The sequence below is a fragment of the Hippocampus zosterae genome, chromosome 14 (genome assembly GCF_025434085.1).
Source record: "Hippocampus zosterae strain Florida chromosome 14, ASM2543408v3, whole genome shotgun sequence".
Lineage (NCBI taxonomy): Eukaryota > Metazoa > Chordata > Actinopteri > Syngnathiformes > Syngnathidae > Hippocampus > Hippocampus zosterae.
In genome coordinates, this window is record NC_067464.1 from 3,749,056 (window position 1) to 3,765,142 (window position 16,087).

General features: G+C 43.5%; 4 protein-coding genes across 8 annotated transcripts in view; 2 read left to right on the plus strand and 2 right to left on the minus strand.

Moving 5' to 3' along the window:
• Positions 1 to 16,087, minus strand: part of LOC127614944 (SAM and SH3 domain-containing protein 1-like) — a 68,551-nt gene that overhangs the window by 3,611 nt on the left and 48,853 nt on the right. The gene's annotated exons all lie outside the window — the stretch shown is intronic.
• scml4 (Scm polycomb group protein like 4) lies at positions 651 to 11,891 on the minus strand. 4 transcript variants are annotated; one of them, XM_052086430.1, is made up of 8 exons: positions 11,787 to 11,891; positions 6,716 to 6,967; positions 6,057 to 6,186; positions 4,996 to 5,196; positions 4,594 to 4,749; positions 4,252 to 4,479; positions 2,367 to 2,506; positions 651 to 2,224 (listed from the first exon to the last, which is right to left on the minus strand). In XM_052086430.1, the coding sequence occupies exons 2-8, from the start codon at positions 6,959 to 6,961 to the stop codon at positions 2,099 to 2,101; spliced, it is 1,227 nt and encodes a 408-aa protein (XP_051942390.1). In that variant the 5' UTR covers positions 6,962 to 6,967; positions 11,787 to 11,891; the 3' UTR covers positions 651 to 2,098. The 4 variants fall into 4 exon arrangements, with proteins under 4 accessions (XP_051942390.1, XP_051942391.1, XP_051942389.1 ...); XM_052086431.1 differs by lacking the exon at positions 11,787 to 11,891 and adding an exon at positions 8,649 to 8,881; XM_052086429.1 differs by lacking the exon at positions 11,787 to 11,891 and adding an exon at positions 7,285 to 7,427.
• afg1la (AFG1 like ATPase a) lies at positions 8,302 to 15,209 on the plus strand. 2 transcript variants are annotated; one of them, XM_052086426.1, is made up of 13 exons: positions 8,302 to 8,467; positions 9,467 to 9,666; positions 11,257 to 11,308; positions 11,378 to 11,479; positions 11,596 to 11,726; positions 11,798 to 11,897; positions 12,704 to 12,762; positions 12,851 to 12,933; positions 13,026 to 13,096; positions 13,180 to 13,280; positions 13,351 to 13,491; positions 14,616 to 14,726; positions 14,915 to 15,209. In XM_052086426.1, exons 1-13 carry the CDS (start codon positions 8,347 to 8,349, stop codon positions 15,050 to 15,052), a joined length of 1,410 nt encoding a protein of 469 aa, XP_051942386.1. In that variant the 5' UTR covers positions 8,302 to 8,346; the 3' UTR covers positions 15,053 to 15,209. The 2 variants fall into 2 exon arrangements, with proteins under 2 accessions (XP_051942386.1, XP_051942387.1); XM_052086427.1 differs by having other exon boundaries at positions 8,324 to 8,483.
• Positions 15,734 to 16,087, plus strand: part of srsf5a (serine and arginine rich splicing factor 5a) — a 97,712-nt gene continuing 97,358 nt past the window's right edge. The window contains exon 1 of the mRNA XM_052086438.1: positions 15,734 to 15,738. The gene's annotated coding sequence lies outside the window, so the exon portion shown is untranslated. The remainder of the gene's footprint in view (positions 15,739 to 16,087) is intronic.

The window sequence follows — 16,087 nt, forward strand, 5'->3', positions numbered from 1 at the left end:
GCAAAATATCAGATCAAAGTTACACAAATAATGGAAACAATTTTGAAAATAAATACCAGTTAACACCTAAATATTATACAATGGTGCAAAATAAGTGAGCAAGTTATTAAAAAAAAAAAGCAAAAATATTAGATGGAAAAAAATAAATGGGGGGGGGAAATAAAATAAATTAAAAAGGTAAATATGAAAAAACAAAATGACAAAAACTATTAAAATATATAATATAAAATATTAAGACAAAATTTCACTTGTATGAGAAAATAATACAAATATAAGACACACGGCGGCTTCACAGTGCAGGGGTACCGGGTTCGATTCCAGCTCCGGCCTCCCTGTGTGGAGTTTGCATGTTCTCCCCGGGCCTGCGTGGGTTTTCTCTGGGTGCTCCGGTTTCCTCCCACATTCCAAAAACATGCGTGGAAGGCTGATTGAACATTCTAAATTGTCCCTGGGCGTGAGTGTGAGTGCGAATGGTTGTTCGTTTCTTTGTGCCCTGCGATTGGCTGGCAACCGATTCAGGGTGTCCCCCGCCTACTGCCCGAAGACAGCTGGGATAGGCTCCAGCACCCCCCGCGACCCTCGTGAGGATCAAGCGGCTCGGAAGATGAATGAATGAATGAATGAATGAATAAGACACACGGAGGCAAAAGTAGTAGTTAACACGTCTTGATTTAATACTCACATACAGGATTACACGCATATTGATATTTTCCTCGACGTTGCACCGTCACAAAACACACATCGTCCTCGTCGATGTCAACACTGATAACAGATGGACTTTGAAAATGGTGAGGCTTGTGACATTTGTGCACAATGAAACACTTCCGCGCATTCTGTAGTATCTGTACACATGTACATTAGGGGTGTGCGCCTCTCCAACTAAAGACGATTCGAGAGGCATACGATACCATTTAAGAATGCTGTTTCAATATTAAATACATACACACATATATATATATATATATATAAAAGGATTCAATACATTAATTGAAATACGTTTCAAGGACGATACAGTTCAGTGCTTCAATTTGGCCACATCAGGAGTAATAACATAATTAGACTGTAAAGAATGAATCATGCTGCAATTTATTTCATTGTGCCGTTCCTTCCAGTATGCCCATCTTGGCCACCAGGAGGCAGTATAACACTTCGCTAGATCAAAACCAACTTTCCCGATTGAAATCGTTTTTGTGTTCCACCCCGAATGTATATGTATAGATACAGTATGCATATTACTGCGCTTCCTCGGAACGATACCATCATTTTGCGTCAAATTAGCGTAAAACAAGCTAATTCAGTAAAGGCACCGCTTCCGAAAAAAAAACAATAGCATCGAAATATCTTTAAATAAAGTAAATGCTTTTCGCTTTTTTTCAGTGCGGGTATTTATAATAATGAAAGGACCCTGTAGAGCAGGGCTGGGCAAGCTTTTGTGCTCCGGGGGCCACATTGGATTTTCAAAACAGCCCAATGAGCCAAAAGCAGTTCACGTGTGCATGTAAAATCGTTTATTTGGATAAAATAATAATTCATTTTATCTCATTTTCTCCTGCCTCCGTGACCGCTTTAATACTAAACTCGAACCCCAAAATTTGGGTCAGCTTTGTCTCGGGCTGATTAATCAAATTCAAATTGATATTGCAAATGTCGTCAAACACAATTTTCAAATAAAAAAAAAAGGCTGCAATTATGGAAAAAAAAAATCTCAACAAAAGTGCTGCATTTTGGTGAGTCGGTAGGCTTTACTTTTTAAAAAATATATGATTTACTGTTGATAGTGTCTACATCAGTTCAATGCTTCGGAGGTGCAGTCTTAGTTTCATAAAAGATGAAAATTGGACTAATTTTCAAAATGGTTCAGTCCGAGCTTTCTGTCTCCATTCCACGTCAGCGTTGTTTATCGCGAACAGCCAAGAAAACGCAAAGACAAAAAAAAACCCCAAAAAAAGTATTTTCAAGGGAGTGTGAAAGGTGTTTTCGTTAACAGTCATTCGTAGTTTCCTCCTCGATTTGACCCAGTCGGCAGCTACAACAGTGAGCCTATGGTGCCCGTTTCTTCCGCGATTTCCTATAAACGGACCAATCAGGTGCGATGATCCTACAACTTGCTTTGCTTGAGCTTGTCGATGTGGTAGCACAGCTTGAGGGCAGGCCCCAGCTTCAGGCCGAGGTACTTCATGATCATGTCGCTCTTGAGCAGCAACAGCGCGTTACCATCGATCTCCTGCGGGGGTGAGGAGTGGGGCCAGGGAGCAATAACTTTCTTTCACCTCATCTACGAATACCTGGCTTTTGTGTCTTTTTTTATCGATAACTCTAATTGATTATGAATTATGATGATAATACTATGTGTGGTCTGGGCTCACGTGTTTCCTGAAGACGTCGGCGTGAGGTCCGAGGGCGTTGGCGTCGGCATCCCGGATGAACCACACCACGTCGTCCACGCTCCACGTGGACGGATCCTTGCCGGGGGGCGGGGCCTTGGACTCCTGCACGGCATAGCCACCTGACGGGACAAGCGCTCATCAATGCTGTATGCTACAACTTGCCGCACACTCGCATGAGAAAAATTGCAAATAAAACTAAAATACTGTTAAACCTAGTTAGCTAGCTAGTTAGAAGTAGCGTAGTAACCTAACTAGCTAGGTAGCCAACTAGCGTTAACAGATAGTTAGTTAGTTAGTTAACTAGCGGTTAAAGCTAGTTAGTAACCTTCTAACTAACTGGCTAGCTAGCTAGCTAGCTTTAACAGTTAGTTAACTAACTAACTAAACATCTGTTAAAGCTAGTTAGCTAGCTAGCTTTAACAGTTAGTTAACTGGCTAGCTAACTAGATATCTGTTAAAGCTAGTTAGTTGGCTAGCTATTTAGAAGGTAGTTAGCTAGTTAGTTGGTTAGTTAGTTAGTTAGTTAACTAACTGTTAAAGCTAGTTATCTAGCTAGCTAGTTAGAAGGTTACTAAGTGAGTTAGTGAAGGAGGAAGGTTGTATTTTAGCTCGGTGCTCAGTAAGTTAGCGAATGGCTTAGATGGTAATTAAGGTATAAGGTGAGTTCGATACAAAGTTAGCGATACAAAGTTAGCGATAGTTGGCCATTTGCCCATTTTGCTTACAACAAACAGCTTTATAAGGTAAAGATTAGAACGACCAGATTTTTTTCCGACTAAATAGTAAAAAGGCCTTTGTCACAACGAACTGTGGGAAGCTAACTGCCGCCGCGACATTGCTTACGAACAAAATGTACAGCGTGGGAGTCTCCTCCGTTGCTTCGCAACGCTACTACTGAACGACTCGTACATTGTTGTACGATAAGAAAAAGATCAGAAAACCTTTATTGTCTCACAAATGGAGAAATTCGCAACTTCCGAAGACACGGCGCGGTCTAGAGCACAGCTCTGAAAACGTCTGGTAAAGGGAAGCAAATCTCGCTGTCTGCGAAGGCTGGAATTGTCTCTCACTTTTGAAAGACGAAGCTCAGCCGAGACTCCGAATTGGCAAAGTCAACGATTTCCACAAATATCAACACAATCATGGCAGAGTTCGAGGCCAACAGACTGAAAGATGATCGTAAACGGTAAACTGGACAAGAGGCACTTTTCATTTGCTGACTAAATGTTTTCTTCCTACCGTATGGACGTATTTGTAACCGACATATTTATACGGTATTACATGTTCATGTTTTTACATCTCTAATGTTCATCCTGCATTATACAGTACATCATAGTCGGGGGCCATTTTATTGGAAATGGTTTCAACGAGCTACCGTTATAACGTACAGATTCCTGATGTCCCTCCAGGTTGTAATGAGGTTTGACTGTAGCTGGTAAGTTAATAAGTTATGTGAGCAAGTTGTAAAGAAATTTAGTTACCGAGTTAGAGGGGATTAGTATGTTAAGGAATGCGTACATTTGTATGCTAGTGGTTTGAGTTGTTATTTAGCTAGCTAGCTAGCTAGCTAGTACGTCAGTTAGTGAACAAGTTTTGAAGTCATTAAGTTCGAAAGTAAGTTAGTTACTGAGTTAGTTAGTGGTAGTTAGTATGTTAGGGAGTTAGTTTGTTGGCGAATGAGCGAGTGAGTGTTAATTGTATAAGTAGTCGGGTAAGAAAGTATGTATACGGGCAATGTAAATAAAGATGAGTTGAATTAAGTTGAAGTTCCATCCGTTTGCATTTAATTTACTTTACTTGAAGAAATGAATGTTTTTCGAAACCCTAATTGGCTGGCAACCAGACCGCCAATGGCCTCCCTCACCTGTCCTGTTGCTTTCCACAAAGGCGCCGGGGCTGCTCGGCGACGGCCTGGAGGCTGCCGGCGCGTTGGAGAACTGCTGCGATGCGCTGAAGCCGTAGGAGGACTTTGGCGAAGACGAATACGAGGAGGAGCTGATCGAGTTGAACGCGGACTCTCGGTGATCCGTCACCGGGTAGCGCTTCCCGTCGGCGTGCTCGTGGCGGTAATCCTCGGCCGGAGACGTTTCCACTACGGGCGAGATGGAAGCGGGAAAGAAGGGGCTGTGAAAAATGATGAACATAAACCGCATCGATCCGTGATATGGCAGGGACGTTAGACGTGGAGTACGATTGAGCGTCTTACCGTCCGAGTGGTAGGAGGCACGCTGGCTGATGGGCTGGTCGCTAAACAGGTTCTCGCAGTGCAGGCTGCGACAAAGCTTCTTCAGGAAGCGCAGCACGTAGTCGATGCTGTTCACCACAGGGAGGCTCAGGAGGTGCTGCTTGCCGTCAAACGTGGCTGCGGTTCAGATGCCAAATATCAATTGCCCTCATAGTCGGTGGAGTCCATTTAAAAAAAAAAAATCAAATTAAGACACAGGATCCTGATAAAGCTGTGATCCAAAAAGTCCCCAACGGAGACAAATGCAGACTTCTTAATAAAGCTACGCGTTTTTGTCCTTTTAGTCCCTTGAATGAAAACTAAGCCGACTGACCGGCAGCTATGGAGAACGAGATGCGCCGTGTGCGATGAGTGAAAGTCTACCCGAGATCTTCTCTCCCCCGTATCCCTGCGTGAGCAGCGTGAAGACGGTCTTCTGCTGGAAGGCGCTGTCGATGCATCCCTGCACGGCCTGCTGCAGCACCACCGACGGCCGGTCAGGCCCAAAGTGATCGGGCAGCTGCTGGATCCTCTTCCGGTCCAGGTTCGGGCCTGTGTTGGCATGCTTGTTGATGTAGATGCACACTGAATGCAAGAGGTGGCGACCGTCAACTCTTTGGGGAAATTTTGCACGTATTTAAAAAAATAAAATTCCTCTCAGTGAATAAGTGGTTAATTCATAATCAGTTGATGAGAACAAGAAATAAAGAAATGAATAAAACAATTTGAGGGGGTGGGGAAATCTGTGATGATGCAAATTTGCGGGTGTTGAATGTGAGGGTCGACTGTCCCAATGAAAAAAATGTAATACTTTTTTTATTTAAAAAAATATATAGTATGTGCATTCACATTTTTTTTCATTATTGGTTCAAGAATTTGTGCCCCCGAAATTTTTTTTTATTAAAATTAACATTTTTTCACATACATTAACATATTTGATTTATTTTGTTGAATAATTAGCCGATTATCATAAAAACTAATAAAATAAAGATGAATTTCATTTTATGACTAAAACCCCAAATTTTACATCGACTTTAAACATTTGGTCCTTCATCTTAACTCATTTGTTAGTCAATTATAATGACATTAATGATCAATAAGACAATACGAATGAATGATTGTATTTGACACATACCAATTATTGGATGAATAGTTCAAATGTATTTGAAATAATACAATTGTAGAAATTGAGAATTTTTTTTTTATTCGTGACAGAAATATTATTAATATTATCATATTTTATATTCATGTGATCCTATTGTTTATTTATTTGTCTGTTTTAATTTTTTTGTTTATTTATTTAGTTATTTGTGTGTTAACCTCATCTCTGGCCCATCTCTCTGGTTGCAAAAAAAAAAAAAAAACAACAAAAAAAACGCCGGCCTCCCATTTCCATTTGCAGCTTCGCGAATGAGGTCTTTGCCCGACTTGTGGTCACCTCTTACCTGTGAGCACCTGCGGCGTGGCCGAGTGGGGGATTGTGGCGGCGTCTTGAGGGATGGAGCTCATGTCGGGCTCGGGGGTGCTGCTGGGTGGCGAGATGGCCAACGGCGTCATCACCATTCTGGGTTTCAGCTGCAGAAGAACAAGAAAAAGCGGTTCAAAACACATTCGTTGAGGCGGGCCTTCCGGGAAGACTTGATTGTTTGGTTTTGATCGATTGATTCGTGTCGACGGTCAAATATTTGGGATGCCAAATCAATCTTCTAATCAATTCGATCATTAAGATGTTAATTATACAGGCAGGGTGTACAACCCCTGGCAAAAAATGATAGAATCAGCACTTGTGGAGGATATTCTTTCAGTTGTTTAATTCCGTGGGAAGAAAAAGAGCAGATGGCACAAAACTGAAGTCATTTCAAAAGTCAGCTTTCTGGTTTAAAAAAAAAAAAAAAAACTATATGAAATCAGGGCGGCCCGGTAGTCCAGTGGTTAGCACGTCGGCTTCACAGTGCAGAGGTACCGGGTTCGATTCCAGCTCCGGCCTCCCTGTGTGGAGTTTGCATGTTCTCCCCGGGCCTGCGTGGGTTTTCTTCCGCGAGCTCAATTGCGAAACAAATTCAACTTCAAGGTATCCCCACTACCCTCGCCGCCCCGTTCTGACCTTGAATCCCGGCTTCCTGCCCCTCTTCTTCGGCACTTTGAGTGGCGGCAGCGAGTCGGCGTAGCGGTTGGCGAAATCTATCTTGGTCACACTTCGCAGCGGGGGTCTGCCTCGCTTCCTGCCCGGAATCTTGCCCGACTGGCCCTGCATGAAGGAGGATGGTGCCACCGCGGCCGCTTGCATTTCACCGTCGTCGTCGTCGTTCCCGTCTGCTCGCTGCTGCACCGTCGCTGCGGGTGCACTCATTTGGAGCTAATAACAAAACAAAATGAAAAAGAAAAAAAAAATCCACCTGATTAGAATGCACAACTTACCCAAGAAGAAAAAGAGAAATTATACTGTCTTCCTGTGACAAAACCACCATCATAACCCAATTAATGTTGCCGCAGTCTCTCATTAGACTAATGCATTCAGCGGTAAAAGGGTGGGAGGTTGTTTCTGAGGTGGGGGTGGGGGGTGGTTGCTTTCTCCATGACTCCCCGGCTATATAGTACGATCAGCGTCCACGACAGAGTCCATCTTCTAACCCACATAGGAGACGTCCGTTGACAAAGGATGTAAACACTCACCGCCCGACGCAGACAAGCAGGAGGGGGCCCTGATGTGCCTGGCTCGTCTTTACAGTTCAAAAGCGGATGTAACGCTGCTGCTGTGTGTGTACAGCAGACAGACAAACAGATGGGGGAGGGAGTGGGGGGAGGGAGGGAGGGAGGGAGGGGGGGATGAGAGAGAGAGAGGGTGGATGTGCTTCGAGGTAGCGGCAGGCTAGTAGTGATGGGGTTGCTCGGTTGTCATGGGAACAAGCCTGTAAGCCTCCCACGTTTTGTCTGCGGCTCAGTGAGGTGGAGGCAAAATTGCACTCGTTTCGAAAAAATGGAAACAAGACAGGAGGAAAAACTCGACTCGACTTATTTTTAGGAATGAACAATAATTGCCTCTGGGATTAATTACTGTGGATATAATGTGTAAAAATCAATATTTTTTTTCCATCATATATGTAAATAGCTATTCTGCTTTCATTGTTGCGTAGATGTTTAGTCATAAATGCACAAAACGGAATAAATTTATGAAATTGAGATTTGTACATTTTCTGGATATGTTTTTCGTCTGTAATTTATTCTTCGTAAAGTCACACTGAGTGCGCGGAAAGGCGCCAATAAATAAAATGAACTATCACAATTATTGCACTAGGCCGCGCTTAAAGTTACCATTTGTGCATTTCTGTCATTTCATTTTGCACAAGTAACGGAGTACTTTAAACCGCATGACTTCAGACATTTCATATTCTCGAAAAATATTATTCATGAGTAGAAAATTTATTTATTTATTTATTTTTGTTGTATTTTTTCTTATCTTATTTGATGTAGTTTTTAACATTGTACTCGTGATTTTAACTGCTTGTTGTAAGGTGTCCTTGAGTTTCTAGAAAGGCGCCCACAAATAAAATGTATTATTATTATTATTATTATAAAATAAACTCCGTATGTTTTAGACCACTAAGAACCCAGTACAGTAGTTAATTGGCACCCAGTGACTCAAAATGGAGTCGATGTCTCCCTCTGTCAGTAGCTAATAAAAACTACACTACTTTCTTCGCCGTCACTTTATCCATAAAGTTATTTTGAATCAAGATGGCGGTGTGGATGCCGCTGTCATCCAAGATGACAGCCTCTCTGCGCCGCACTTTCTTCCGGAGAGCTCAGGGTTCCTCTATCGAAGTAATGAAAACCGTAATGTCGTGTCGCAGACGAGGTGAGACGGGTTATTGGTGAGTTTTTTTTTTTTAGTTGGGGGGCCGGCGACTGTGTACTTTTATTCGTAAAAAAAATAGTCCCCATTTAAAGGTGGGCTAACCTGAGCTATACGGCACGTAATTCTAGTCAAAATAAGTATTCTAGTTTGTGATTTGAATCCAATTCCAATTCTTACTTACTTAACTATCCGAGTCCGGTGAGCTATGACTCCTTTCACGCAGCCACATTGTTCCTAATTCCAAATTCGTGCGACGCTCGCACGTTTGCAGCAGTGGTGGGAAGTGACGAGTGAAAATCTTCAGTATTTATTGTACGTACTGTATGTGCGTGACTTTTTCAAAATGAATCGGTTCCCATGAAAGAGCCATGATCAAAAGGTCTTTGAAAGACTATTTCTTTGATGTAAGGATCGTTTCCTCGTGACAAATCGAAAAAGTTCTCACCGTTTAAAAGCAATGAAAGCGCACCGAATTCTGCTTTTCAAATTCCCATAAAGTCCTTTCATATTTTCAAAAGTCTGCTCTCCTCGGAAAGCTTGCCAACCTCAGAAACAGACAACATAATCAATGAATTATTACCCCCCCCAAAAAAAAATAAGCTAATGACGCAATTCCTTAACTATGCGAAATAATTTGTGAAATTTATAACTCATAACTTGAAAAACACAATGCATATAAAATCGATCATTTCAACGCCCAAAAATCGGAAAGCCTCTTTTTACTGAATACAATAAAACATAATTTGTACATCATTTTTTTTATAATAGGTGCCTTCCAGAGCAAAAAAAAAAAAAAAAAGACAAAAAAATGAATGAATACTAAGTTATTATCGTTTAGTAACATTTTTTTTTCAATTTTATTTTGAGTTAGTTGATTAGTTGTAGTTAACTATTACAACCTTGGCGAATACTTAACCCACCTGTTTTGTCGCTCTCAGTTGTAAAACAACAAAAAAAAAATTGTATGATCCCGCCATGTCGTTGTTTCTCTATGAGAAGACTACGTGGCGGAAGCCCGGCATGAGGCGGCAACGGAGAACAGCGGGGGCTTCAGCGGCCCCCTGGATCACTACAGCGGGCTGATCCGGGACGGAATCCTGCGGGAGGACGAGCACCAAAGAGCCGTGATGCGCAAACTGGACCAGCTGCACGAAACGCTCCGCGGATACGACAACGCGACCACGTCCATCTTCCAAAAGGTACACTCGGATAATATTTTGTGACAGTTTCACAATTTCGCAAGGGAGGACGAATGACATAATTGGAGATGAATTAGCTGTGGTGATATTTGGCAAAGAGTACTGATAAAATCATGATACAGAAATTTAGGAGGTAAAATGGCCGCCATATATCATGAGAAATCACAGAGATGATTTTGTTCTTCTAATCGATTTTTCTATGGATTACCCCGTCGTTTATTCAAAGAATCTGATCAATTCTTCCAGTTGTCGATTCATCAATGATTTAGAACGGATAACATCTTGCTTGATACGGTAATTGCCGGATGGGACGAAAACTATCGACGCAAAAGGTACAATAATTGGTGTTGGGATTCCTTTGGTCACTCACGACACAATCTTGTGATATCATGTGAACGCGATCACGTTGCCGATGGGAAGAAAACGGACACTTTCAATTGTAAATGTGGTTAAGTGTTATTGTAAATCACAATATTGACTGGCGGCCCGGTAGTCCAGTGGTTAGCACGTCGGTTTCACAGTGCAGAGGTACCCGGTTCGATTCCAGCTCTGGCCTCCCTGTGTGGAGTTTGCATGTTCTCCCCGGGCCTGCGTGGGTTTTCTCCGGGTGCTCTGGTTTTTCCCACATTCCAAAAACATGCGTGGCAGGCTGATTGAACACTCTAAAATTGTCCCTAGGTGTGAGTGTGAGCGCGGATGGTTGTTCGTTTCTGTGTGCCCTGCGATTGGCTGGCAACCGATTCAGGGTGTCCCCCGCCTACTGCCCGGAGATGGCTGGGATGGGCTCCAGCGCCCCCCGCGACCTTAGTGAGGATCAAGCGGTACGGAAGATGAATGAATGAATGAATGAACAATATTGACTGTACGTATATACCAGGAAGTGGAGATTGTGGATTTTTTAAAATTATTATAATAATTTAATAATATTCATTCATTCATTCATTCATTCATCTTCCGAGCCGCTTGATCCTCACTAGGGTCGCGGGGGGTGCTGGAGCCTATCCCAGCCGTCTTCGGGCAGTAGGCGGGGGACACCCTGAATCGGTTGCCAGCCAATCGCAGGGCACACAGAAACGAACAACCATTCGCACTCACACTCACACCTAGGGACAATTTAGAGTGTTCAATCAGCCTGCCACGCATATTTTTGGAATGTGGGAGGAAACCGGAGCACCCGGAGAAAACCCACGCAGGCCCGGGGAGAACATGCAAACTCCACACAGGGAGGCCGGAGCTGGAATCGAACCCGGTACCTCTGCACTGTGAAGCCGACGTGCTAACCACTGGACTACCGGACCGCCCTAATTTAATAATAATAATTTATTATTATTTTTATTTTTAAAATGGCCGCTTTGATCGTCCACCGACATTATACGTGCGTGAATTTTGGCCACTCGGTCGCCACGCCACAGATAGTCGGACCTAATTAGGAATTATCTTTGGTATCGTTTTAAATCGATACCAGTCTCCGATTCTTGCATGGCCACCACAACTTGGCTCCTAGCAGCTTATTAATCATAATATTGATCATTTGACACTTGATACTGCACAACATGCCCGTCTCATGCCGTCAACGTACATTTCTTGCAGTTTTTCACCAGGCCGAAGCCCCCCAGGGGTTATTACATTTACGGCGATGTGGGTAAGGGATACTCAAAACCGTATCGCCTTTTTAATTTTGATACCAAATGACGCGCGATCGTTATTTCAGGCACGGGTAAAACCATGGTGATGGATATGTTTTACTCGCACGTGGAGACGGAAAAGAAAAAGAGGGTCCACTTCCACGGCTTCATGTTGGACGTCCACAAACGTGAGTGCGATTTGACGCGTGACGAATTGTTTTGTGATATTTTTTGCCATGATTGACGAACGTTTCCCGCTTGGGTGATAATGGACATTTTCGGACGCGTAAATGCGACCGCGCAGGGATCCATCGGCTGAAGCAAAGTCTGCCGAAGAGGAAAGCGGGCAAGATGGCCAAATCGTACGACCCCATCGCGCCCGTCGCCGAGGAGATCAGCGAGGAAGCTTGTTTGCTGTGCTTTGACGAGTTTCAGGTAGCGACTGGGCTTTGATTCTTACGATGCCGATGATAATTGGTCGAAACGAGGCCTCACCTTGTTGCCAGGTGACGGACATCGCCGACGCCATGATTCTCAAGCAGCTTTTTGAGAACCTGTTTCTCCGCGGCGTGGTCGTCGTGGCCACGTCCAATCGCATCCCTGAAGGTGAGAGGAAAGTCGCGGGGGCGCGACGTTACGAAACCGATCCAATCAAGAGACGGATTTACAAATGTACGTCGCAAGTGTGAAGAATACGACGATTATCGCTCGTCAAAACGTGTTGAATTTAAATTGAATCGAGAATGGAATTAAATACAATCGGGAAGTAAATTAAAATCGGACATGAGATTAAATTAAACAACAATTTAATAAAACAGGAATTACCCTGGAAAGAGAATTAAATTAGAGGCGAGATAAAGTGACATTTAGGAATGAAATTAATTGTATTTGCAGTCAGCGTTGAATTTTAAGATGCATTCATTGAAATGGGAAATTAAATTCCAAGAAATCCTTAGATGTATATGAAATTAAGAATAAAAATCAAATTTTTAGTAGGCGGGGGACACCCTGAATCGGTTGCCAGCCAATCGCAGGGCACACACAGACGAACAACCATGCGCACACACACTCACACCTAGGGACAATTTAGAGTGTTCAATCAGCCTGCCACGCATGTTTTTGGAATGTGGGAGGAAACCGGAGCACCCGGAGAAAAGCCACGCAGGCCCGGGGAGAACATGCAAACTCCACACAGGGAGGCCGGAGCTGGAATCGAACCCGGTACCTCTGCACTGTGAAGCCGACGTGCTAACCACTGGACTACCGGGCCGCCCCAAATTGGAAATTAGGCAAAGTTAAAATAACTAAAAAAAAAAAAAATCGGAATTCTACAACAACAAAAGTTGGCACACCTTGGACACAATGTGGAGAAAAAAAATGATTTGACCCCCCCCCTCTTCTGCCTTTTCTAGACTTGTATAAAAACGGGCTGCAGAGGGTCAATTTTGTGCCTTTTATTGCCGTGTTGCAGGTAAGACGTCATCTTTTTTTTTTTTTTTTTGGCCGAATCGGCAAATGATCCCAACATGCAGCGCTCAGTCCAACTAAATATTGTGCAGAAATATTGCCAAACTCTTCGTCTGGATTCAGGGATCGACTACCGCAAGAGGAACAGAAGCTCCGCGGCGAAACTCTACTTCCTGTAAGACATCCATCTGTGCGTCACCTAACACGTTTTGTTTCTTTTCTGAGAATTATCGATCAATCACGGATTATTCCCATCAATGATATCAGTTCCAGCGAGCCTGACGCAGAAGAGACGCTTGACAAGCTTTTTGACGAGCTGGCCTTCAACCAGAATGACAGTAAGTCATTTCTTCTCGTCTCATATTTTCACTGTTTGCATTTTTTTTTCGCCGCACAAGAATCGTTTGATGTCCTCCCACAGTAACGCGACCGAGAGTGCTGAACGTGCACAACAGGAAAGTTCGTCTGAACAAAGCATGCGGGACCATTCTGGACTGCACATTTGAGGAGCTGTGTGACAGGGTGCAACTGTCAATCCAATCAATGATGTTTCGCTTAAGCAAGTCATGACCGAGCTGTTTGATGTTTTCAGCCTCTCGGGGCCAGCGACTACCTGGAGATCTCGCGCCTGTTTGACACCGTCTTCATCCGGCACATCCCGCTGCTGACACTCAACAAGAAAACGCAAGCGCGGCGACTCATCACGCTGGTGGACGCGCTCTACGACCACAAGGTTTGATTTTTTTTGCCAAGCGTCTTGCAACAGTTAAAGCAGGGGTGTCCAAACTTTTTGCCAAGGGGGCCGGATTTTATGTGGTAAAATGTCGGGGGGGAAGGGGGGGGGCGACCTTGGCTGACATTCTTCGTTCCTTGCCTGTAATCATGTCGTACATGTCAGCGTGTCTTGTTTGGTAATGTCGCTTGACATTATAATCTTTAAAAACAGCCACTGTCTCTTGGCAAATGAGGCAGACACAGTTGTTGCGTATTTCAGTGAAGAAATAGTCCAATTTCCATCCATCCTTGAATCGTCGTCCCTCGCAGTCAACTTTCCTTTTTCAGTAAACTGGGAGGTTAATATGAACACGGAGTGATGTCTTGTTAACTCGTGAGTGATGTCTCGTAGAGTGCTACTGCCCTCTAGTGTCTAAATGCTATTACTCATTTAGTGAATGCTATTACTCATTTAGCCACTAGAGGGAAGCAGTACTCTATGAAACATCACTCACCAGTCTACGAGACCTCAGTCAATGCAACACGTGTTCCATTGCGCCCAACCTGCGGGCCAGACGCCACTGATTTTATGACAGGGGCCGAGGGCCGGATGAAATTCGACCCCGGGCCGGATTTGGCGCCCGGGCTGGACTTTGGACATGCCTGAGTTAAAGGGAGGGACATCGTGTGGGTGTTTTTGTTTTTTTTTTGGGGGGGTGTGGGGGGGGGGGTACAATTCGACAAAGGCAGCAGGCTCCGGTCGCATGACTCGGAATCTAGTCGCCCTAATTTTACTCCCTACACTGCCGGGCGATTGCGTGGATTCTATTTTCCTTCGCCAAATACACTTGGCAGGTACTGCGCGGATGAGTGCGTGTGGCGCATGCAGTGGGCACGTGGCCAAATACAAATACGCTCCACCGCAACTTCACCCAGTCATCAAGTATGTGCCCCTTTTCGGAAGCAGCGCCTAAATTTTAGCTTTGTTCAAATTTTTCGGACAATGCGGTCTGTTGGCCGCGGCTGAGTCATTGCTTGGAAGTGGCTCTGGATTTTAGCCCGGCCTAGCTGCCAAGTCAAATATTTGTAAAAGAAACATGAAAAAGTCGATATTTGACCATGTTCACCTGCGTGGCGTTTCAGGTGCGCGTGGTGATCCTGGCCGATCACCCGCTGGAGGAGGTCTTTGTTCTTGAGGGCGACCACGGCCATGACGAGAGCCACATCCTCATGGACGAGCTGGGACTTAAAAGAGTAGGAGATGCTTCATTTTTTTTCATCTCCACTTTCACATGATGTGGCGATACGTTACTCAGATCAAAGTAGAATCATTGTCTTGCACGGTTCTTATCACAAAAAAAGCTTTTCATTTTTTTCCTCTGCGTTTTTTTGGTCCGAAACTGGTCCTTTTGGTGAAACCTTTTGACTTTGTGTCTCGACAGGAAGAGGCTAGCAGCCTGTCCATCTTCAGTGGCGAAGAAGAGATGTTCGCCTTCCAAAGGACCGTCTCCAGACTCACTGAGATGCAGAGTGAACAATACTGGCTGGAGGGAGACCGCAGTGCCAAGTCCAAAGCCTAATTGTTACCTCCAGATTTTGCCATTATTGTATATTTTTTTGGGGTGGGGGGGGGGTATTTTTGTTAATACCAGACAAGTTTTAAAAAAACAACTTTAATCACCAATACTCCATTTTATTCTCATATTACTTTAATCCTGCAAATTTATGAATATTTTTTTGCTCTTTTATTATTTAAATCTTTCAAGTGTACAACTTTATTCTCACGGGATTATGACTTTACTCCCCTTTTTGTTTTTAAATGGAAGCAGGAAAGAAACACTACTCACTCCAACCGATCATTGTGGGAACAAACTTAAAGATGTTGTACAGAAATTATTTATCGTCATCTTTCTGCACTTTAAGGCATGTTTTTAACATGATGCTGCGATCGCTGTGGTCCAACTCTGTAAAAAGTCGTGAGGAACGATTTAAAGTTTTGATGTGACATTCATCAATAAATGTAAAAAAAAGTTTGTGTAATGACTCAAAGTGCAATATAAAACGTACTCATTAAATGTATGTACTTTTATCATGTTTTCTATTCATAAATAGAGTATTACCATTATTAGGAATATTTTCCCTAAGAAAACACATAAAATGTGTCTTACGTGCAAGAAACACAAATAGAAGACGCTAATGGATAGTTGTGCTAGTTAGCGGCTAGGTTTAGCTTGCTTGCTTTCAGAATAGGTCGTCGGACACGCTGTGCGGGTGGGATTCATACTAATGCGTTGGTCATATATAAAACGTTACAACGCGGGAACAATCTTAAAGTGCATTTTCCATGCATGAAAATTGAAGATGTGCATCAGATTCAAACCGCAGACGGACGCATTCCGAATTGTATTTCCTGATTAAATTGCCGTCTCCCGTCTCATCGCATTTTTACGACAGTTATGCTTTCTAATGTGGTTCTAAAGGTCTCGGAAGATCTGACGTTTAATTTGCAATCCAAGTTCATTAAAAGAAAAAAAAAACATTTTTATTTTACTTACCACAGTGATTCTCAAGAGTGGTACCCGCGCCACTAGTAGTATGTTGGCTCCCTCTACTGG